Source organism: Chiloscyllium punctatum, chromosome 5 (assembly GCF_047496795.1).
Source record: "Chiloscyllium punctatum isolate Juve2018m chromosome 5, sChiPun1.3, whole genome shotgun sequence".
NCBI lineage: Eukaryota > Metazoa > Chordata > Chondrichthyes > Orectolobiformes > Hemiscylliidae > Chiloscyllium > Chiloscyllium punctatum.
In genome coordinates, this window is record NC_092743.1 from 20,712,172 (window position 1) to 20,735,196 (window position 23,025).

The following is a 23,025-nucleotide window of genomic DNA, read 5'->3' on the forward strand; positions in this document are numbered from 1 at the left end:
ATTTGTGATTCAATCGCAGTGATCATTTCTTCCCAATTATATCCAGTATTTGTTTAATAAGAGAACGCTTAACAATTTGCTCGGTGCGTTCTGTGGCTCTGTTTAAATTGGGACTGTAATTTGCCTGAGTAAAGGCGGAACACTGTGAAAGCTGAAAAAGTGCTGTAAAAATAGAAAGTGCTCGGGGACCTCAGCAGAAAGAGAGAAAATTAATGTTTTGAGTCAGAGACAGTTCTTTGTCAGATCCCCTTTTGCTTTACCCTGTTCGCTCTTGTGAAAGTTGAAATCTCTCCCGAACCGAAGAGAGCTCCATTTCCAGACAGTTTTCTCTGGAAATCCATAAGCAGTAAGCCAGCTATAGAAAATCTTGAAGGGGTGACACCAGTTATTGTTCAGGTCATTGGAAATCTGACTTTTAAATATTTCTCAGCAAAATGAAAACATGCAATTTGTCTACTGATTTGCTGGAAGCTCAACCAATCCAGATTTGTCCAGGTAGCAATTCTATCTTGTTGTCAAAATGTGGTATCTTTACTTGACGGACTTGAGACACATGGAAAGTCAACCTGGATCAAACTGGTATAGATAGAGATATATATAAAATATACAAACAGGCTGCAAGGGAGTGCTACTGTAATCTGAAATTTCAATGATGGTGATGACAAAACTACTAGAATGGTGTCCCTTAGGGAATTCTATCATTGCTGCTCAATCTGGCCTATATGTAAACCCAGGCCCACAGCAATGCAGCCCAGTCTTAAACAGCTGGCATGAAGCAGCCAACTCAGCCTCTCCATTATATGAAATGAGAAGTTCACTTCTGCTGTGTCCAGGACAACTAGCAGTCGCTATGTTCCCGTACCTACTCCCCATGAATTTTTTTTCTTAGGCTGCAAAAGAAACTTTCATTTGACTATTGCCTTTATTCAAACTAATAATTCTGAGCCGTCAGAGGAAGTGGTGGAAGCTGGTAAAATTGTAACATTTTAAAGGCATCTGGATGGGTATAGGAATAGGAAGGGTTTAGAGGGATATGGACCAAGTGCTGGCAAATGGGACTCGATTAATTTAGGATTACCTGGTCAATATGGACGAGTTGGACCGAAGGGTCTGTTTCCATGCTATACATCTCTGTGACTCTATAAAGAATATCCTAAAGAAGCCTCACAAAAGGTTTGTGATAGTGCAACTCATTCCCTTACTGTGGGCCATCTTTACACCAAACAACCTGACCTGGAGAATCGGGGATTGAATCGATTCTCAGTATATCTAAGTCCCACTGACTCTCCACACCCTTCACCGCAGCTTGAGTAACAAAGGAACAGGGAGCAGAAGAAGGCTATTCAGCCCTTCGAACCAGTTCTGCTGTATAGTATGACCATGGCAAATCTTCCATCACAAAGCCATATTCTCCCTTTTTCCCATACCCCTTGATGCCTTTCATAGTTGTCTAATGCTGACAGTGAGCCACTGGGGCTATGGAAATTCTGGCACGGACACGTTGACAAATTCATTTCGGTTTCCGTATTGGAACCACCAAACACTAGGGTTAGCGTATGAATACAATTTTCACATGCCCTGTCAACCCGCAACCTGTTCCGTGAGCCCCATGGGTCAGTGAGTTGGTCTGACCTGCATTGGCAGTCAGTATTTGCCCGGGCCCCACCTTTGAGCAGCGAGACCTGTTGTAGAACGTAGAGTTCAAGGGTCATGCTCTGAAACTGTGGAGTTCACCATTGAGTCCCGGAGCCTGAAAAGTGCCTGAGCAGGAAACGGGGTGTTGAGCTTCATTGAACACTGCAGCAGGGCCAGGGTGGAAGTGTTAGCATGGGAGCAAGATGGCGTGTTAGGATGGCAGTCAACCAGTCAACTGGAAGGTTGGGCCATTCTCAGGTGTTCTACCAAGGTGGGCCCATGAGAAATAATGAGTGTGACTTTTTTTAGGTATCTGTAGGACACAGACCATTGCACCCTGAATTTGGGGCTTCATTGTGTCAATTTCCTACCTGGCAAGTAAGTGCCCACAGGCCCAAATTCTAGAGCATGATTTCCACAGGGTAACCCTGGACCAACAGGGTGGCAGCAAAACCAGGAGCTTTGCCCAAGAAAACCCACCTCTGTTTACTACTTGTTGGCAATTATTCAGGTCAGCAGTGGTCTTAGACTACCAACAAGAACAGTGCATGGCTGGAAGAAGCCTGGTATAAAGGAGAGGATGGGGGGGGCGGAGGGGGCACAGATTGCAATTTTGCTTTTAACATATTTTAATGCAATCTAATTTTTCCAACTATTATTGTTGATGAATTGCAACAGTCCTAAGTGGTGCATTCCTTGCCTACTGTTATTTCAGAGGATCAAAGGTTATGGGGAGAAAGCAGGAAAATGGGGTTGAGAAACATATCAGCCATCATAAAATGGCAGAGCAGACTTGATGGGCCGAATGGCTTATTTCTGCCCTAATACCTTATGGAAACCTGAGATAATAGCAGTTGCATTACATTTCCGGATTTTTAATAGCTCAACCAATTCGTTTACAACAGACAAGTGATGACCCCCTGTAGGATTTCACCCTCACAATGCTCTTTAATCTGCAAGAAATATGTAAACTGCCTATGTCCTAAATTCTCCTAATTCTCTTCCAAAGCCCCCATCTGTCCTCTGTTGGGATGCTCTTGAGACCTACTTCTTTGACTGAACCCTTAGTGGGTCTTTTAACATTGGGTTCAAATTTCACCGTCTCAAATATTGTTTGATGATGCATCTTTAAAGTGACTGGGATGTTTTACAGTGTCGTGGAGGGCTACATAAATACAAGTTGTTCTTGTTATTTGTCAATCATCACGATGTTTAACAGACAGCATGGGTATTGATTCTGGAGTGAGACAGCTGTAATTATATTCGAAGCAGTAGTGAACCATTCTTCAAAAAGTAATTTTCTGGAAGAAACATGGACGTAGATTGATGAGAAAAATCAACGGTTGAGATTTGGCACATTTCTGGGAATGTGAACTATTAACAGATAAACATTGTATTAGCTCTAGTATACTTAATGGGGAATTAGATCTTCTTAATTCTATCTCTCATGCTTTTTCCCCTTCATCACTCTCTCTCAAAGGTGAAAACAGAATATGTAAAGCGAAGAGGTCTGATTACTGTCGATGGGAAGGAATCCAACCCGGCTTTGGGAGATGGTAATTCACTGGATGTTGAAGGAAGGCTGTATCTTGGAGGTTTGCCTTTAGACTACACTGCCAGGAAAATAGGAAATGTAAGCATAACTCCGGTGTCAGACCAGCGAAGTGTCTCTCTCTCTCTCTCTCTCTCACTAACATACTATTTTTGTGTGTCAATATCACTGGTGATGAAGCATGTATATTTGAACGGACATATATCAGTAACATTTATCATTGAGCACATGGGAGTGAACTTACCTGTGTTAGTCACTGAAGGTGTGGCCGCAACATTAGAACAAGAGACAATTTTCAGATGGGCTGATTAACTACATTATCCAGGTCCCAGCTACCATGAAGGTATTGCGTCACTCAGGGAAGGGAAAGGGAGCAGAGGAAGGAAAGAGAGTAAAACATTAACAGATAGGAAACGGCATTATCAGCAAACACTGTCTCCATGCTGTCCCGTCCTCTCCTTACTGAAAAAGGATGTTGTAGAGCTACAAAGGAAATGGATACATGATTACATAAAAATAAATGATCTTCAGAAAAAAAAATCCTCATATTTTATATGAGCGATACATCAACGAATAAGGAGTGGAGATGACTGTTGAGTCATTCCTTCAATCATAAGATAAAAGGCAGTCCTTGAATCCCAGTCTGTTTATTTCAAATAACGTTATGGTGTTTAACATCGAGATATTAAATTGAAGTAAATAGTATCTGTAAGTAACGATGATTCTTCCCAGACTGAAATGTTGTGCTCACCTTCACATGGAAAACAACTTGCAAACTGACATCGGAAAAGTCAGCCCCAAGCCAGCGAATTGTTCGTGACCGTGGTGGTGGTGCTGTGAGAATATCTAATATTCAGTCCTGGAAGCTGGAAACACTGTCCCTAAACTCCAAAAGATTTTTAAAAAACAATTATTTTCACCGTGTTCTGTGGGCCGGAATCCTGGCTTGGGTCTCCCCGTATCAAGGAGGTGTGAATGATGTCCTGCCAAGACTAACCCATTGCCCTGTTCCCCGCTCACCTCACGTCCACCACATTACACTGTGGAGGCAAGCGGGTGCAGGGTCTGGTGCTCGCTACTTCCCCCTGTAGGAATTTGCAGCCTTAACCATCTCCCACCTGATATCTCATTGGAGGTCAGGATTGGAACAAAAAGGGAGGTAGGCCATTCAGCCCCTCGAAAGGTTCCATCTTGCTACCTCTTGGTAACTGCAGAGAAAACCCCAGTTTTGATTTCCCACACAAGGCATTCAAACAGCATAAAGCCTAGTGACCTAGTCTTAGATGTTATGATGGATGCAGCAATAGATTATTAATCTCTGGCAGATGGAGCACTACTCAAAACTGAAATCCGATTTCAGTGTCATTTCCAAGAATGCAAGAGTTGCAGCAGAACAAACAAATGCATACCTACTATTTCGTTGAACACAGGAGGTGACCTGTGAAGAGATTAGATTAGATTACATTACATTACTTACAGTTTGGAAACAGACTCTTCGGCCCAACAAGTCCACACTGACCCTCCGAAGATCAACCCACCCAGACCCATTCCCCTACATTTACTTCTTCACTTAACACTACGGGCAATTTAGCATGGCCAATTCACCTGACCTGCACATCTTTGGACTGTGGGAGGAAACCGGAGCACCCGGAGGAAACCCACACAGACACTGGGAGAATGTGCAAACTCCACACAGACAGTTGCCCGAGGCGGGAGTTGAACCCAGGTCTCTAACCACTGTGCCACCATGCCACCAAAAGAGGGAACCGTTTGAAGAGGGATCCCCACATGCAGAGGCACCAGATAATCGTTCTTCCTTGTCATACCATTTAAATATTCTACTTTGATTAGCATGTTGTTTGGATTCGATCAGTATTAAATTTATTTTGAAAGCTCCTCCCTTTTGGATTTTACCCATCCTTTTCTTAAAGTACTGATTCTTTCCAATGGATGTCCCAAAGGTGCTTCTGATATACGAGCCTAAATATTCAAGCAGCCCCTGTTGAATTACTGCCATCCTTTCACATATCTATATAAGCAGTCTATAGCTGGGAAAATAAGAAATGTTTGAAGGAAAAAGAGCCAAGTGCAGGCTTGTGGGATTAGTTTAGTTTGGGATTATGGTCAGCATTGACTGATTGGACCAAACAGACTGTTTCCTTGCTGTATTACTGTATGATTCTATAAAAGTCCCACACTAAATGCGAGAGTCACAGATCCATAGACTAGTTCATCTCCTTGTTGCACTCATGCACCCAGGAATGCTTCATCTCATCAGAAGTTGAAAAGCTGCTTAAACCAGGCTTGCTGAGAGAGTATTAGGAATTGGATCTGTGACTGATTCATTCTTTCAGGTTGCCTTCAGACAATAATTCTGGGTTAAAATTCGAAGACGCTTAAATGGTAATATTTTCCACTTGGTAACGATAAGGTAAAAATGCTGAGCAGTCATATTAAACCATTTTTGAGCAGCATTTACCCACTTATTTTAAATGGCCCACAATCCTCCTAAATATAACAGACTGAGGAATGCAGTATGAACCTGTTCCTTATTACTGCTTGAAACTCAGCAATTGAAAAATACGCACATCCAGCTCATTGCAGTTGTCTGTCTGATCCAAGTTATACCACATAGTATGCAAGGGGGAGAAAACATCATGGAAAGCATTAGGTCAAATTAAACTAGGAACAGCAAAAACAATTGTAATCTGTTGTGAATTATTGTACTTGCAACTCATTAAGAGTTATCTTCCTCAGGCAACGCACAGTATCCCTGCTTGTATTGGCAATGTGGCAATGAATAACAAGCCCCTGGATCTGGAGAGGCCAGTTTCCATCCTTACTGTGAGCAAGTGTTACTTGACTGTCCAGGAGGGCACTTTCTTCGATGGCACTGGATTTGCTGCGCTGGGTAAGCCAGGTTAAATGTCAGTGTTTAATGTAGTACCCACTTTACACTTGAAGGTAATTGTGAATCTCCTGAAAACCAAACAGCAAATCACTCCACCTTCATCTCCTCAATATAGTATTAGTGTTGTTGCAAAATTTGGAAAGAATCTGTATATTGCAATTAAATGAGTATCGTGTTTCCCTCATATTTTCTGCAATCAAACTGTATGAGTAACTTCAGTGTCTGGGAGGACAACAGTAGTTATCCCACCTCTACATTCCTCTTTTTGATGAGCCTCCAGATCCTATTGGAGGTTCAATCAAGAGAGAGATTGGTTTCCCCATCTCTGCTCTCCACTCTTACAAAATCATTGAATAGCATTGAAGACAGAGTCCACCTTCAGTATTTTTTAGTTCAGCCCAGTCAGATTCAGATCGCATTTGAATGCAGACAAGAGAGAAGAACTCGGAGGACGTGAGGACTGCAGATGCTGGGGAGTCAGAGTCGAAAAGTGTAGCGCTGGAAGAGCACAGAAGTTCAGGCATCATCCGAGGAGCAGGAGAGTCAATGTTTCAGGCATAAACTCTTCATCAGGAATGTGGGGGCAATAGGGGCTGAGCGATAATTAGGAGGGGGTGTGAGGCTGGGAAGATGATAGGTCTTCAGGACGTGGCTGAAGAGCTTCAGGGAAGAGGCGACGACTCTGAGAGAGAGACTCGCTGAAATCCTTGTGGAAGGAAGAGAACTTCCTCAAGGTGGACATCCTTAGAAGAGGCTTTGCGTTAAGGTTACAGCAACTAGGAGGAAAGGTGAGGTCTGGAGATCAAAGTCAAAATGTGCTGGGAAAGCACAGCAGGTCAGGCAGCAGCCGAGGAACAGGAGAATGGGCATTTCTGGCATAAACCCTTCATCGAAAGACAATAGACAATAGGTGCAGGAGTAGGCCATTCTGCCCTTCGAGCCTGCACCACCATTCAATATGATCATGGCTGATCATCCTTAATCAGTATCCTGTTCCTGCCTTATCTCCATAACCCTTGATTCCACTATCCTTGAGAGCTCTATCCAACTCTTTCTTAAATGAATCCAGGGACAGGGCCTCTACTGCCCTCTGGGGCAGAGCATTCCACACAGCCACCACTTTCTGGGTGAAGAAGTTTCTCCTCATCTCTGTCCTAAATGGTCTACCCCGTATTTTTAAGCTGTGTCCTCTGGTTCGGCACTCACCCATCAGCGGAGACATGTTTCCTGCCTCCAGAGTGTCCAATCCTTTCATAATCTTATATGTCTCAATCAGATCCCCTCTCAGTCTTCTAAACTCAAGGGTATACAAGCCCAGTTGCTCCAGTCTTTCAGTGTAAGGTAATCCCGCCATTCCAGAAATTGACCTCGTGAACCTACGCTGCACTCCCTCAATAGCCAGAATGTCTTTCCTCAAATTTGGAGACCAGAACTGCACACAGTAATCCAGGTGTGGTTTCACCAGGGCCCTGTACAGCTGCAGAAGAATCTCTTTGCTTCTATACTCAATCCCTCTTGTTATGAAGGCCAGCATGCTATTAGCCTTCTTCACTACCTGCTGTACCTGCATGCTTCATTGACTAGTGTACAAGAACACCTAGATCTCTCTGTACTGCCCCTTTACCTAAATTGATTCCATTTAGGTAGTAATCTGCCTTCCTGTTCTTGTCACCAAAGTGGATAACCATACATTTATCCACATTAAACTGCATCTGCCATGCATCTGACCACTCACCTAACTTGTCCAGGTCACCCTGTAATCTCCTAACATCCTCATCACATTTCACCCTGCCACCCAGCTTAGTATCATCAGCAAATTTGCTAATGTTATTGCTAATACCATCTTCTATATCATTAACATATATTGTAAAAAGCTGCGGTCCCAGTACTGATCCCTGCAGTACCCCACTGGTCACTGCCTGCCATTCCGAAATGGAGCCGTTTATCACTACTCTGTTTCCTATCAGCCAACCAACTTTCAATCCAAGTTAGTACTTTGCCCCCAATACCATGCGCCCTAATTTTGCTCACTAACCTCCTATGTGGGACTTTATCAAAAGCTTTCTGAAAGTCCAGGTACACTGCATCCACTGGATCTCCCTCGTCTATCTTCAGAGTTACATCCTCAAAAAATTCCAACTCTACTACAATTGAACTCAGTGTGGATCAGAGAGTAAATTCTTCATTAGCTGAAGCCATAGCTAATGAAAAGAAAGATGAGTGTTTCTGTTGAAAGTCAACGTTCACAGCTTCAGCACATGACATTGGGCTCAGTGTTAAGGCCAACTATTCATTCATCAGTAACCTCTCTGTCAGAGTAGGGCTGTTAGCAGCAAATGGCACAATGTTCATTATTCCCCAGACTATGGAGCAATTCATGCCATTTTGCAACAAGATGTTCCTGATTTTCATTCTTGAGTTGATAAATGACAAGTAACATTGATGTCACACAAGTGCTAAGTGATGATCACCTCCAACAAGAGAGAGGCTGATCTCCCTATGACATTCAGCACCATCACTGGATCCAATACCTCAACTGGATCAACACGTTAAGTGCTACGTGAGCATCTCAACGGCTGGGTTTTCTGGGCACCATGTTGGGTAAGAAACAAAGTTTTTGAGAGAAAGTACAGTGTATACAAACGTTAAACAAATGGCAAAATGTTTGGCAGATAGACTGTGATGTGGGAAAATGTGGATTTGTCTACTTTGGCAGGAAGAGTAGAAGAGAAGTATACTATTCAACTGGGGGGAGTTTCCATAACTCTGAAGGGGGTGGGGGGAGCTGTGGGATCCTGGCACATGAATCACAAAAGATTTGTATGGAGTTATTTTATAGCAAATGATTTGGAAGGCAAATGCAATGTTGCTGTTTATGGCAATGGGGATGAAATGTTTTATTGCACTGTATAGGATGTTGGTGAGACCACATCTGCGGCTTCTGTGTATGGCTTGACAGGAAATAATTAGGAAAACTTCACTTAATTCATTCCTGGGAGAAAAGGCTCATCTTATGAAGAAAGGATGAACAAGTTAATCCTTTACCCATTGGAGTTGAGAAACTGATGAGGTGATCTTATTGAAATATGTAAAGGTTTTGAGGAGACTGGTGAGGGTGGAGAATGCTTCCTGTTGTGAGAAATAGAAATAGGGGATGCAGTTTAAGAGTAAGATTAATAAGGATAATTAAGATGCAGAAGAGAATGAATTTATTCTGTTGCAAGTTCTTTTGTCCATGAAATTCTCTTCCCCAGTAAATATTGGAGGCTGAATCCTTAAATTTGTTTCATTTACGACAGACAGGGGAGTCCAGGGTTATAAGGAGCAGACAGGACAATGGAGCTGAGCCCACACCCAGATCAGCCATGATCTTATTGAATTGTGGAGCACAGTCGAAGGGCCAAATAGCCTACCCCCTGTCCTATGTTCCCAAGAGCACTTTGTACAGCAATTCAGTCAGTCCCTCGCTGTTTTCCTGGGTAGCCCAGCAAATTCATTCTCCTCAAGTACCCATCCAGGATCAACTGCCTCACCGTACCTGATGCTCCATCAACTGCCTGCTCCAAGGGGTTTATAGAGTCATCACTGCACACAGGGAGGCCATTTGGCCCACTGGACTCATGCTGGCTCTCAGAGCAATTCAGTCTGAGTAGGATCTGTAGAATATCCTTCTATCTACGCGACTGCCCATTGTTAGACACGAAATTGGACTGTTTGTGTGAAAATGAGAACAACTTTGTTCTTGTTGCAGGGTAAAATCTCTCCGTTGAAGAGCCTGAATGTGAATGAAACCTGTTTTTTCTGTTTTACTTGCAGTGAAAGAAGGTTACAAAGTGAGGTCAGATGTAATTGTTACATTTGAGTTCCGCAGTACAACCCGAAACGCGGTACTGCTTGGCATCAGCAGTGCTAAGGTGGATGCAATTGGCCTGGAGATTGTAAATGGCAAGGTGAGAGAGAATACATGCTTTCCTGATCTTGTTTAATCCAATAGGCTGTGTAAACCAGGTAGGCAACTGAGATCTGTGGCTATTACATTCAGATAGTCAAATGGCAAATTGGAAATGTTTGGCGCTAAAGCCTGCTGGATCCGTGGCTAAATGTTTCTTGTGCTCATGTAGGACTTCCATACATAATAAACTAGCAGAAAGCTGTACAAATACAGCCAGTATTAATTACAATTATGTCCACCAAAATGAAGAAGCATCTACCATCAAATCAAACTATATTTCCAGTGTCTGTTAGTGGCCTTATTAACCAATGGTCATGTCTTAAATTCATTGATAAATTGGGAAGCTCCCAGAATGGCAGCCAATTGATGACATTACGGAGCATTCATTAGAGAGAGAGTCCAGAGGTTGGCTATGAGTCTGCCTCCTGAAATTTGAAGTGGTGTATGTAGGGGTTAAAAGAAGTGATTACCTAACCTAGGACTTCCATGCTAAAGGGATGACTAGGATGCATTTGGTGAAGGTCTTCAGAAAATTTTCAAGATTACCAAAATTAAATCCTTTTATCAAGCAAGGCTTCGAGAGCCAGAGGACACTGCTCAAAGTGAATGGTGTCAGATGGAAAATAAGAAACTTTGGACAGCGTTTGCCAACAGAGAAGAAATCTACTACAATTGAAGTTATACATAGATCAAAGAGAAAACTCTCCCCTGGTTCAAGTCATAGCTAATGCAAAGAAAGATTCAGAAAAGATTTATCAGGATGTTGCTGGGAATGGAGGGTTTGAGTTATAAAAATAAGCTGGGACTTCTATTGGAGTGTAGGAGGTTGATGGGTTACCATATAGAAGTTTATAGAATCATGAGAGGCATGGATAAGGTGAATAGCAAAGATTTGGACTGGGGTGGACAAAGTTAAAAATCACACAACACCAGGTTATAGTCCAACAGGTTTAATTGGAATCACTAGCTTTCAGAGCACTGCTCCTTCATTGGGTCGCTATGGAGCAGGATTATAACACACATGATTTATAGCAAAAGATTACAGTCTAATGCGAGTAAAATGATATATTTAACAGCAATCTAGGTTTGTTAAATATATCATTTTACTTGCATGAGACTGTAATCTTTTGCTATAAATCCTGTGTGTTATAATCCTGCTCCATAGCGACCCGATGAAGGAGCAGTGCTCTGAAAGCTAGTAATTCCAAATAAACCTGTTGGACTGTAACCTGGTGTTGTGTGATTTTTAACTCTGAATAGCAAAGGTCTTTACCCTAAGATTCAAAACTAGGGTCCTTATTTTTAAGGTGAGAGAAGAAAGATTTCGAAGGGACACAACAGGCAACTTTTTTTACACAGTATAATTAGTGTGTGCGATGAACTGCTACAGGAAGTGGTGAATGCAGGTAAAGTTACAATGTTTGAAAGACTTTTGAATAAGTACATGAATGGGAAAGGTTTAGAGGGATATGTGCGAAACACAGGCAGATGGGACTAGTTTAGTTTGGGAACATGGTCAGTGTGGAATATTTGGACCGAAGGGTCTGTTTCCATGCTGTATGGTTCTGATTCTTTTAGTAGTTTGATCAGTTTCATTTGGGAAAAGCTTCTTTCATCTAACATAACTTTTGGCACAATCAACAGCATTGGATGCAATGCAGACTTTAAGATAAACATCTTGGAATCTTAAATCGTAATTATAATAAAGCAGATTATTTGGAGTTGAGAGAAAGTTTTAAAGAGAACGTGTCAAAGCTGCTTTAATTTCAATTACAGTATTATGTCAGATTGATTAATATTACTGTTTGGAGAGTGAAATTTATTGAATTGCTTATAGTTTCTGGAATAAACGTAATTCCTTCAGTGTATATGCAGTAAACTGAATTGAGTCTGGAAGCTATGAACTTGAATTAGAGCACTCATTAAGGCTAAACAATAACACATACATTACGTAAAGAAAGAAATTCAATTGGAAACTGTCTTATGATATTTGTGTGCAATTATCTTGTACCATCTGGAAGATTTGTTCCTTTGATTTTCCTGAGGGAGACTCATCAGTATTCATGTGTTTTCTGCAATTCCTACACACACAAAACTTTGCCAACATAAAACTGAAAGAACTGGGGATGCTGGAAATAGGAAACAGAGACAAGGACAGAAATTGCTGGAGAAACTCAGCAGGTTCTGAAGAAGGGTCACTGGACTCGAAACGTTAACTCTGATTTCTCTCCCCCAATGCTGCCAGACTTGTTTGGTTTTTTCCAGCGGTCTTTGTTTCTGTCTCTGATTTACCACCTCGAACCATGTTGTGCTGCTTCTACAACATCCCTGGAATTGGTACTGGGTCTTTGACAGATTCAGTTTGTAGATGGCACCAAAGTAGGTGGTATAGAGGACAGTAAAGGCAATTATCTCCGAGTACAATGGGACCTTGGTCAGATAGACCAATGAGCTGAGGAGTGGCAGATGTAGTTTAATTTAGATAAATGTGAGGTGTTACATTTTGTCCAGGCAAACCAGGACAGGACTTATGCAGTTAATGATGGGACCCTGGGGATTGTTGCCATACAAAGAGACCTAGGGGTCCAGCATAGTTCTTTGAAAGTGGAGTCACAGGTAGACAGGGTGGTGAAGAAGCCATTTGGCACGCTTGCCTTCATTGATCAGAACATTGAGTATAGGAGTTGCAATGTCATTTTGCAACTGTACGGGACGTTGGTGAGGCCACTTTTCGAATACTGTGTACAATCCTGGTCGCTCTTCTATCGGAAGGATGTTGTTAGACTTGAGAGGGTACAGAAGAGACTTAAGAGGATCTTGCCAGGACTGCAGGGTGTGAGTTATAGCGAGAGGCTGAATAGGCTGGGCTTTTTCTCCTGGAATGTTGGAGGCTGAGGGGTGATCTTTATAGAGATTTAGAAAATCATGTGCTGTATGTATAGAGTGAAGAGCCAGGGTCTTTATCCCAGGGTGAGGAAGTCCAAAACTGGAGGGCATAGGTTTAAGGTGAGAGGGGTAAGATTTAGAAAGGACATGAGGGACAACGTTTTTATGCAGCAGGTAGTGCATGTATAGATCGAGCTACCAGATGAAGTAGTGGGGGCGGGTATAATTACAACATTTAAAAAGCATCTGGATAGATACATGAATAGGAAGGGTTTAGAGGAATATGGCCAACTGCTGGCAAATGGGGCGAGATCAGATTGGGTTGTCTGGTCGTCATGGACTGGTTGGACCAAAGCATCCATTTCCTTGTTGTATGACTGTATGTCTCTAAAGGTGAGTTCTTTCTGTTGAGGGTCAACGTTCACAGCTTCAGTACATGAGACAGGGCTTAGTGTTCGGGCCAACTATTCATCCCTCAGTAACCTCTCCATCAGAGTGGGGCTGTTAGCAGCAAATGGCACAATGTTCATTATTTCTCAGACTTTGGAGCAATTCATGCCCTTATGCAATGGGATGTTCCTGATTTTCATTCTTGGGCTGATAAATAACAAGTAACATTCATGTCACACAATTGCCAGGTGATTATCTCCTACCTATGACCCTCAGTAGCATTACCGTCACTGGATTCCCCAGTGAAAGAGCTTTGGGCAGCATTTTCCAGAGGGACGTTGTGTAGAATATTATAGAGGTTTTAAGTTCGACCAAAACTCCTCCAAATTATATTTGTGAACATACGTCTCACGTGCTAAATTTAAATTTTTTTTCCGCAAAAGGACATGCAGAATTGCAATGCAATATTCTCTCTATATTCTAAAGCCATTTTTGCATACATTGATAGCTTATTTTTATACATCCAAAATCTATTCCCTGTTCACACCTTCAGTTACCTCTGGATTTAATAAAACTCGAAATCCACGGACTGTCAGACTCACTAGGCTGAAAACAGCTAAGTATGGATTTTGGTGAGTTTCGTGGAGGCGTTTCTCTGAATGGACCTGAGAATATTTCCTCGTGGTGTTTTTCACCTCATTAGCTATCTACCATGCCTCTCACACATTATCCTCCGCTCAGTAATAGCAGAAGCACTTGGCACTGCCGGGATTTTCCAGGATTCCCAGTGTCAGCCATTTTAGCGCTGGCAGCCCAGAGTTGCCATTCATCAGACACCTGGTAGGAGGGGAACAAAAACAAACACTTATGCAGTAACACAGCTGATAGATATTTCATTGCAAACATAAGTGTACATTTGTAAATGTTTTGCTGTTTAAGAAGCAAGCTATACATTTCCCTGTCCAGGGACCGAGGTAATGCCCTGGGGTGCTGGGTTTAAACCCTATCGTGACTGAATCTGGAATTAAGATCTAATGATAACCATGAAACCATAGTTGATTGCTTTTAGTCATGGGAAGCAGGTAACTCTCAGAAAATTGTCCTTCAAAGAACCTATAGTTTAACTAACTAGAGATCAATTGTTATTGGGACATCTGCCCAAACTCCTGCCACCATTCCAATTTAAATGCCTCTTTTGTTACATAAAGGTGATACATCGAGGTAGTGAGAAGGTGAGTTTCTGAGTTGAGATACTAGAATATTGATAGCTCTTCTCATTCTGTAGCTTCCTTCAGTGAAAGGGCTGACCACACATCTTGGTAATTGCCAGCTCCAGGTGAAGCTTGTTTCGACCGTTGTGGTTTCCCATTGTTTCAGGTGGGAGAGATTGGCTCAATTCTCAATGCAAATAATAAGCCTCTTTCATCCCCACCTCTCCATCTCAGAGGAGGCAAGAGAATTTGGGAAGGAGGGGACAGGGGTCACCAGTTTTACACTGGTTCCAGCAGCCTGGAATCTAATTCTTTCCCACTGAATTATCACGGCGTATTGAGCTTATGTGTAGACTGAAGATTCCTGACTGCTTGAGACCAGGATCAGTTGTAGATTAGAGAGACCGTGACCGTGACCTGTAATGTACGTTCGGAAGACAGGTCATTTTGTTTCGCCTTCCAAGTTAGTTATTGTGAAAATCTGCCCTCACAATATAGGCTTATCAAAATAAAATAGAATCTGGGCATATTATTCATTTAACATACATCCATTGTATGATTTTGCATTTATACTTTGGTGTTTACTATGCTGGTTAGGCCCTATGTTTTTGTCCCCTCCTTTCGTAATAAAGGGTGACTTTTAAAGGTCTTGAAATGTGATCTATAATCATGGAGGTGACTTTGGAGCAGAAACAAGAGATCAAAAGACATTTGATAGGTGCATGAATAAGAAAGTTTAGGAGGGATATGGGCCAACTCAGACAAGTGGGACTGGATTAGTTTGGGAAACTTGGTTGGCATGGACAAGTAGGACCAAAGGGTGTGTTTCCTTGCAGTATGACCCAATGACTGTATATGCTTCTGGCCAGATGTTCAGTACAGAGAATACCTCTGTCATGTCCCTCATGGAAGTACATTGGGAGCTCAAAAGAAATGGTGGAATTGGAAATCATGGAGGGTTGAAAAGTTGCTTTCCAACTAGCACTTGACCTTTGAGGGATATTTTCCCATTTTGCTGCTTCTTTAGTGCCAAGTCTTAATCTGTTTTAAATAATATCATACTCAGCCTAGCTATAATGTAAACGTTGTCCTTTTAATCCCTATTTAAGACTGTGTTTTGTTTATCAAGAACATGTATTTAATGTCTACACAGACATTTTGATTTCTTTCCATATTATGTGCCTAGTCTAATGTTTAACCATGTGGAAGTATTTAAAAATTCAGTTCAGTTACACAGGCTTTTTCCCAAAGAAGTACATTCATCTTATTTCCTTTACTTAACTCTTTCTTTCCTCCTTTATTCTGTTAAAAGAGAAATCAACATTTCAGAAGTAAATGTGATGTGTTGTGATTGGAGCGACTGCTACATTGTTTCCCCCTCACCAACACCGTCTACCCAAAGGCATTCCTGTTTGGAGTGTGTGATTATATTAGATTACATTACATTACAGTGTGGAAACAGGCCCTTCAGCCCAACAAGTCCACACTGACCCGCCGAAGCACAACCCACCCATAACCCTACATTTACCCCTTACCTAACATTATGGGCAATTCACCTGACCTGCACATCTTTGGACTGTGGGAGGAAACTGGAGCACCCGGAGGAAACCCACGCAGACACGGGGAGAACATGCAAACTCCATACAGTCAGTCGCCTGAGGCGGGAATTGAACCCGGGTCTCAGGCGCTGTGAGGCAGCAGTGCTAACCACTGTGCCACCATGCCGCCTGCTTACAGAGAGGTGATATGCTCCAAACTTCAACAAGGTTTGCTTTCTAGCCAGTTTCTGGAGATAAATGTAAGCAACTTTTGGTTCATTCATTGATTGCTAATCCCTCCATTTTGGATGAAGAGAGCAACTCACCACAGCACATTTTGATACTGAATACAAGAGCTTGGAAATTTGATGAGCGGGGGAATTTGCTGCAGTGATAGAGTAGACATTCCATAAAAAGTAGTGGTCAAAGAGAGGAAGCCAGAGAACAGGATGTGAGAGCCGAGGCCTAGAAACATTGAGATGAGTAATTAATCACTAAGTTTCTGTTTCCCTCAATAATTGGGGCAGTAGGTTAAGCTGGTCCTGGGGATATAATTGCCAGCAAGACATGTTAGATATTAGCAGGATTTATCAGTATTGGTAGGGTTTACTAATAGCAGTAAAGATTGTTAGTATTGGTAGAGTTTATTATATGGTTACGGTTAAGGTTATAGTGGCATAGCTAAATAATAAATTAATTAATGGAAAAGTTGCTTCAACTTCTAAACTACACATCCTGTGCCATGTGGAAAATCCAAAAGACTTTCCAGGAGAATCTGGCTATTGCTCTTTGACATCCAATGGCATTACCATCACTGACTGACTGCCCCACGATCAATATCCCGAGGATTAACATCAACCAGAAACTGAACTGGATTAGCTTTACAAATACTTTGGGCTCCAAGAGTAGTCAGGGGCTAGGGAGTAACTCACCTCCTGACTCCCCAAAGCCTGTCCAACATCTACAAGGCACAAGTCAGGGGTGTGATGGGATACTCTCCACTTGCCTGGATGGGTGCACTTCCAACAACACTAGAGAAGCTCAACACCATCCAGGACAAAGCAGCCTGCTTGTTTGGCTCCACATCCACAAACATTCACTCCCTCCACCGCCAACACTCAGTAGCAGCAGTGTGTCCTCTCTGCAAGATGTACTGCAGAAATTCACCAAGGTTCCTTAGGCAGCAGCTTCCGAACCCATGGTCACTATCAGCTAGAAGGACAAGGGCAGCAGATACACTGGAAAAACCACCAATTGGAAGTTTCTCTCCAAGCCACTCCCCATCCTGACTTGGAACAGTATCATCGTTCCTTCACTGACACCGGGTCAAACTCCTGGAATTCTCTCCCTAACGGCATTGTGAGTCTCCCTACACCAAATGGTCTTCAGTGGTTCAAGAAAGCAGCTCCCCAACACCTTCTCAAGGGCAACTAGGAATCAATTTAAAAAAACTTGAGGGTTAACAGCTGACATTATTGCAACACATCCTCGGGTTTAAGAACTCCCTCAGAGTCAGCATGTTTAACATTTGGTCACACCTCTACTTAAGGGTAATCAGCCCCTTGTCCCAAATTACTTTGACCTCTTGAAAGAAAACAAAGTCCATCTGCCTATATTTTAAACATCCAAATTTGAATAAAATGTTATACATATTTATCACACAAAGAGACTATGTTGAAATTGTATAAGACAGTTTTACCTAAACTGGAGTAGTGTGTCCAGTTTTGGCTACCGTAGTTTAGAAAGAATTTTAAAAGCTTTGGAGAGAATTCAGAAAAGAGTCATGAAAGTGTTTCCAAGAATAAAAAAATCTTCAACTATGAAGATAAATTGGAGACAATCTTGGAGAAAATAAGGTTGTAAGGAGACTTAATTGAAGTCTCTAAAACCATCGGTGGTCGGGACAGAGTATTATGGAGATATTGTTTCCACTCATGAAAGAATCGGGAGGAGGAAGTCAAAATAAGTGGGCAAAATAGACAAAAGCAACATGAGAGAAAGCTGAAACAGAATCTGAAACAGCTGGAGAAGCTCAGCAGGTCATCAATGGAGAGAAATCAGAGTTAATGTTTCGGATCGAGTGATTTACAGTGTCTCTAGTTCTTTTGGTTTTTATGAGAGAAAGCTGCCCTGCCTGACAGGATGGTAGAGGCAGCTTCATTTGAATCATTCAGATGGGACTTCGAATGCTCTCTGTAAAAGAAGAACGTTTGGGTCACATGGACAGAAAGTGGAGTCCGGCAGTGAGTGAATTGATCATTCAGAGAGCTGGCACAAACATGACGGGCCAAATGGTTTCCTGCACTGTCACAATTCTGTAATTCTGTGCTTTTGTGTCCCATTGGAAACTAAGGGTTTACCCTGTTGAGAAACATGGGTAGCATTTTGCTGGATGAAGTGTGTTAATAATGTTGTGCTGCCTTGGCTATATTAGGTACATTTGGAAAAAGTCAGTTTTGTCCATCCTTGCTTGTTAGTATTTGGTATGGAGTACTCTTTTAATGATAAAACAACTTTTCTTTCAGATTCTGTTCCATGTAAATAATGGAGCTGGAAGAATTACTGCCAGATATGAACCCAAGGATTCAAACCAGCTGTGCAATGGGAAGTGGCATAAACTTCGAGCCAATAAGAGCAAGCATCGTATTACACTGACTGTGGATGGAGTTACTGTGCAAGCTGACAATCCCCATATTCAGTCAACCTCAGCAGACACTAATGATCCAATTTATGTAGGAGGCTATCCTGGTATGTATTGTTATTAGAGTTTAACTTCTGCGTCGATAGCAGAATAGAACTTAAAATTGGCACATTATCCCTTCACGCTGTCTAATTGTTTTCTGCTGTTTTAGATTAAATTTCCTACAGTGCAGAAACAGGCCCTTCGGCCCAAATAGTCCACACTGACCCCCTGAAGAGTAACCCACCCAGACCAATTCCCCATATTACCCTTGACTAATGCACCTAACTCTATGGACAATTGAGTGTGACCAGTTCACCTAACCTGCACACCTTTGGACTTTACTTTGTATCATCAATGTCAACATCAGGAAAATATTAGGAATGAAACTGCAAATTGAAGAACTAGAGACAGATCACAATCCAATGTAATAAATAAGATGCGCATTTAGCTTTTGGAGCGGTATACACCACGACAGACTAAACTAAAATTAATTGAGTCTGATTCCCAATGTGGTGTACCAAAGTTTTGTGTTGACTGCATTCTGTTTATGGGGCACTAGAGCAAAAGGGTAGGAGATAAGTAAAGCCCATTGCATTGTCATTTGCATTTCTGGTGAGATTGGAGGCAGCTCCAGTTGGCTGGAGCCTCAATGGGAGTAGGCTTCATATCAGAATGATGCAAAAGTAAGCAGATGCTTTCCACATCTTTGGATGATCCATAGCACCATGGGACCACCACTTCACCTTGTCTGGGTTTTCCAGGATTGCACTCCAAAGTAAACATTAAAAGGTATTAGAGAGAATTCAGAAAAGATCCATGAAAATGTTTCCAAGAATGAAGAACTTCAGCTGTGAAGGTGGATTGAAGACAACTCGTGGACAAAAGAAGATTTCAAGGAGATTTGATCGAAGTCTCTAGAGGTCGGGACAGAAATTGGCAAAAGAAGCAAATTATGAATAGCAATTTTATTACTCTTTCCTTTTTAACCCCTTCCACTCCATTGTATCAACTCAGAGGTTTTATATGGTCACTTAGCAGTTAGTCATCATTAATCCAACTGCAGTCTTAAAGTGTAAATCTTGATTTGATTGTGCTTCCAACTAAATTTAATTCATCTGCAAAAAATACATTGTTAGCAAATCAAAACTGATATTTTCTTGGCTTTTGTCTAGTTTCTTATCTAGGTTTCTCTCTCCCCCCCTCATATCTAAGAGACAGTGCTGTAGCAACAAATTAATACATCATTCCTGTGTGGAATATACGCAGTAAATTATGACCGGCTCTTCTAATGTTGATTGGAAGTATAGGCCAGTAAGACTTCAATCTTCACCCAGTGTCTGGGAATGCATTTTATCCATCACTCAGTCATAATCAGCAGCAGCCCCTCTGGTTGATGCACACATTCCAAGCTCGAAGTCAATTGAGACACTTGTCCTACTGTGTGAGCAGAGTCAGCACCTATTTCTGATGCTGTTCTCTACCTAAATCAGGCTCTTGGGAATTAATGACAGATCAATAGCAGACAAACAGGCCCTACCTCAGTAGTTTCAGGTGACAGTATTGATTGATGGACTCCACAGAAACAACTTCTGATTGATTTGTCATCGTGGATTCAGCCAACCTTGAGAGTTGAGTGTTGGGAATGAGTCCTGTCCAACTGAGAGGTTGTTCCTCAGACCGTGCTGTGCACTGTATCTGTTTTTTTGCCTTACCTCAGAGTGCCTGTTGTCTGACTCTCTGAAATTCCCCCAGAACTCTTACTAATAAATCGAAGATTGATTTTTTTCTTGCAGCTTTCCAGAATGGTTGGCCTGTACTGTGAATCTTATAGTATTATAGAGTACAGAGAGGCCCTTCAGCCCATCAAGTCTGTACTGCCTAATAGCATGTGACTGCTGATGTCAATGCTACATTACTTTAGACATCATTATCTCATTAACATACACTGTTTCGCAGGTAATAGGGAATGCAAATGGAGTATTGGTCTTTATTTCCAGAAGAATGGAATATACAAGTAAGGAAGTCTTGATACACCTATACAGGTCATTCTGCTATGATGTGACAGTTACGGTCCTTTGCAACCCTGTGCTATAGCACTGTACAAGAGCGCTACTGAAAATCACTATACCCCTTCAGTAGAAAGTTTGCATTATCCAAATAGCGCCCACAATTTGTCAGTGGTGTTATAGCCAATTCGTGTTAACAAAATGTGCTTTATAGCAGAACGATCTATACATGCCATTAGTCAGACCACAGCTGGAATACTGTGAACAGGTTTGGTCCCCATATCTAAGGAAAGATGCACTGACATTGGAGGCACTCTAGAGAAAGTTCTCTAGGCTGATGCCAGGTATGGAGGGATTTGCTATGAAAAGAAGCAGAGTAGGTTGGGCCTGTACTAATTGGAGTTTAAATGAATGAGAGACAATCTTATTGAAACAGAAAGAACTCTTAGGGGACCCGACAGGGTAAATGCAGAATGGCTGTTTCCCTTGTGGGAGAGTCTAGGACCTGAGGGCAGAATAAAGGGTTACCAATTTTAGGTAGAGATTACACAGAATTCCTTCTCTCACCTCAAATTATAGGTGACTCTATAATTTCCTTTGCTGCAGAGACTGGGTCATAGAATCATGGCATACCTACACAGAGGCCATTCAGCCTATCAAATCGGCACCTACCCTCTGAAGACCATCCCACTTATACCCTCCCAAAACCCCCCCTCCCCCACAACCAATTTCCATGCCCCTGCATGGGGATTTTAGCAAGGCCAATCCACCTCACCTGCACATCTTTGGACTGTTGGAAGAAACTGGAACACCCCGAGGACACGGGAAGAATGTATCAACTCTACACAGTCGCCCGCAGCGTGAATTGACCTGGGTCCCTGGTACTGTGAGGCAGCAATGCTAACCACCATGCTGCCCTTAACTCTGTCCTGATGTAAAATCCAGGGAATTGAGCTACAGTCATCACATGATATGAACTCGCAACCTTCTGATTTAGATCTGATCTAGTCATTATTTATATTCAAGGCTGAGGTAGATAGATTTTTTAATCCTTAAGGGAATCATGTGTTAAGGGAAAGCAGCAGGGAAGTGAAGTTGAGGATTTAGCATGTGAGCCATAACCTCATTGAATTTCAGAGCAGATTTGATGGGCTCAGTGGCCTACCTGTGCTCTGGTATGGTCTTGTACGCCTGTTCAGTAAACTATACTCACGGGGAATGGGTCTCAAAGTTTCTTTGGTGCACGAATCGCATTCACAAACGAACCATCTAGCCAACTGAGCTCGCCCGCCCTTTTTTCCAGATCTAGATCAATCAATATACAAAATGCAAGGTCAATCATTATTCAAGTATTGAGTTTATTTTTAAACTTTAATTACTTACAGTTGAATTTTACCTGATTCTCAAGTTAGAGTTTGCCACCCATTGAATGTATTGTGAGTATTTCAGTTAACTCATGTTGATAGATGCATATTTGTCCTTTCACACACAGCTAATGTGAAACAAAATTGCCTGACCCTTCAAGAGCCATTCCAGGGGTGCATAAGGAACCTCAAGCTGACAAAAAACCAACAGATCCAGGCCTTTGATTTCAGCAAGGCCTTTGATCTCCGAGGCGTCTTTCCTCATTCTTGCCCCGGCGTCGAACACTAGACTTCAGGAATGTCCTCCCAGCCGAGAGAATTTCATCAAAACGACTGCTCCGTACTCCTTTCCCAATTGTATTAATTGACCTTCTTTACTCAGGATAAAAATGCATTTTAAGACGATAAATCACTTGTTTCTGGCAGATGCTTAACTAAAAGCATTTTGTATTATGCAACAAGTACCTCCATAAACAAAACCATTAACAACATCAGGATGGAATATTTTAATTTTTTTTAATGTTTACAATTGTTTTTTTCCTTGACAGTATTTCCTGAAATGTTAATCTGTGTTCGTTTTGAATATGTTATCATTTTGCAAATAAAGTGTAAACCTGATTTGAAACAATGTGCAAGCTTTTGAGTTACTATGTAATTGCACAAATTACAAAAACTTTAAGGACATTGTTCTCCTGGTTGCTCACCACATTTTCTTCAAAACTGCCTGCTTAATTCTAACGCTTTCCCATGAAACAATCCTGACATGACAATAAGTCCTTAATGCCTGTTATGAGATCGTTCCAGATGTGAATGATTGAATTAATCCATCGAGTCAAAAGAAGGTACAGATCATTCTGCTATAACGTGTGTTTCATTAATGCAAATTTGCTATAACAC

General features: G+C 41.9%; 1 protein-coding gene across 1 annotated transcript in view; it reads left to right on the top strand.

Moving 5' to 3' along the window:
• lama1 (laminin, alpha 1) overlaps positions 1–22,756 on the top strand; it is a 291,180-nt gene extending 268,424 nt beyond the window's left edge. The window contains exons 60-64 of the mRNA XM_072569885.1: positions 3,116–3,268; positions 5,945–6,098; positions 9,915–10,048; positions 18,601–18,823; positions 22,257–22,756. Coding sequence (XP_072425986.1) covers positions 3,116–3,268; positions 5,945–6,098; positions 9,915–10,048; positions 18,601–18,823; positions 22,257–22,417 — 825 coding nt within the window. The 3' untranslated portion in view covers positions 22,418–22,756. The remainder of the gene's footprint in view (positions 1–3,115; positions 3,269–5,944; positions 6,099–9,914; positions 10,049–18,600; positions 18,824–22,256) is intronic.
• Positions 22,757–23,025: the final 269 nt, after the last annotated feature.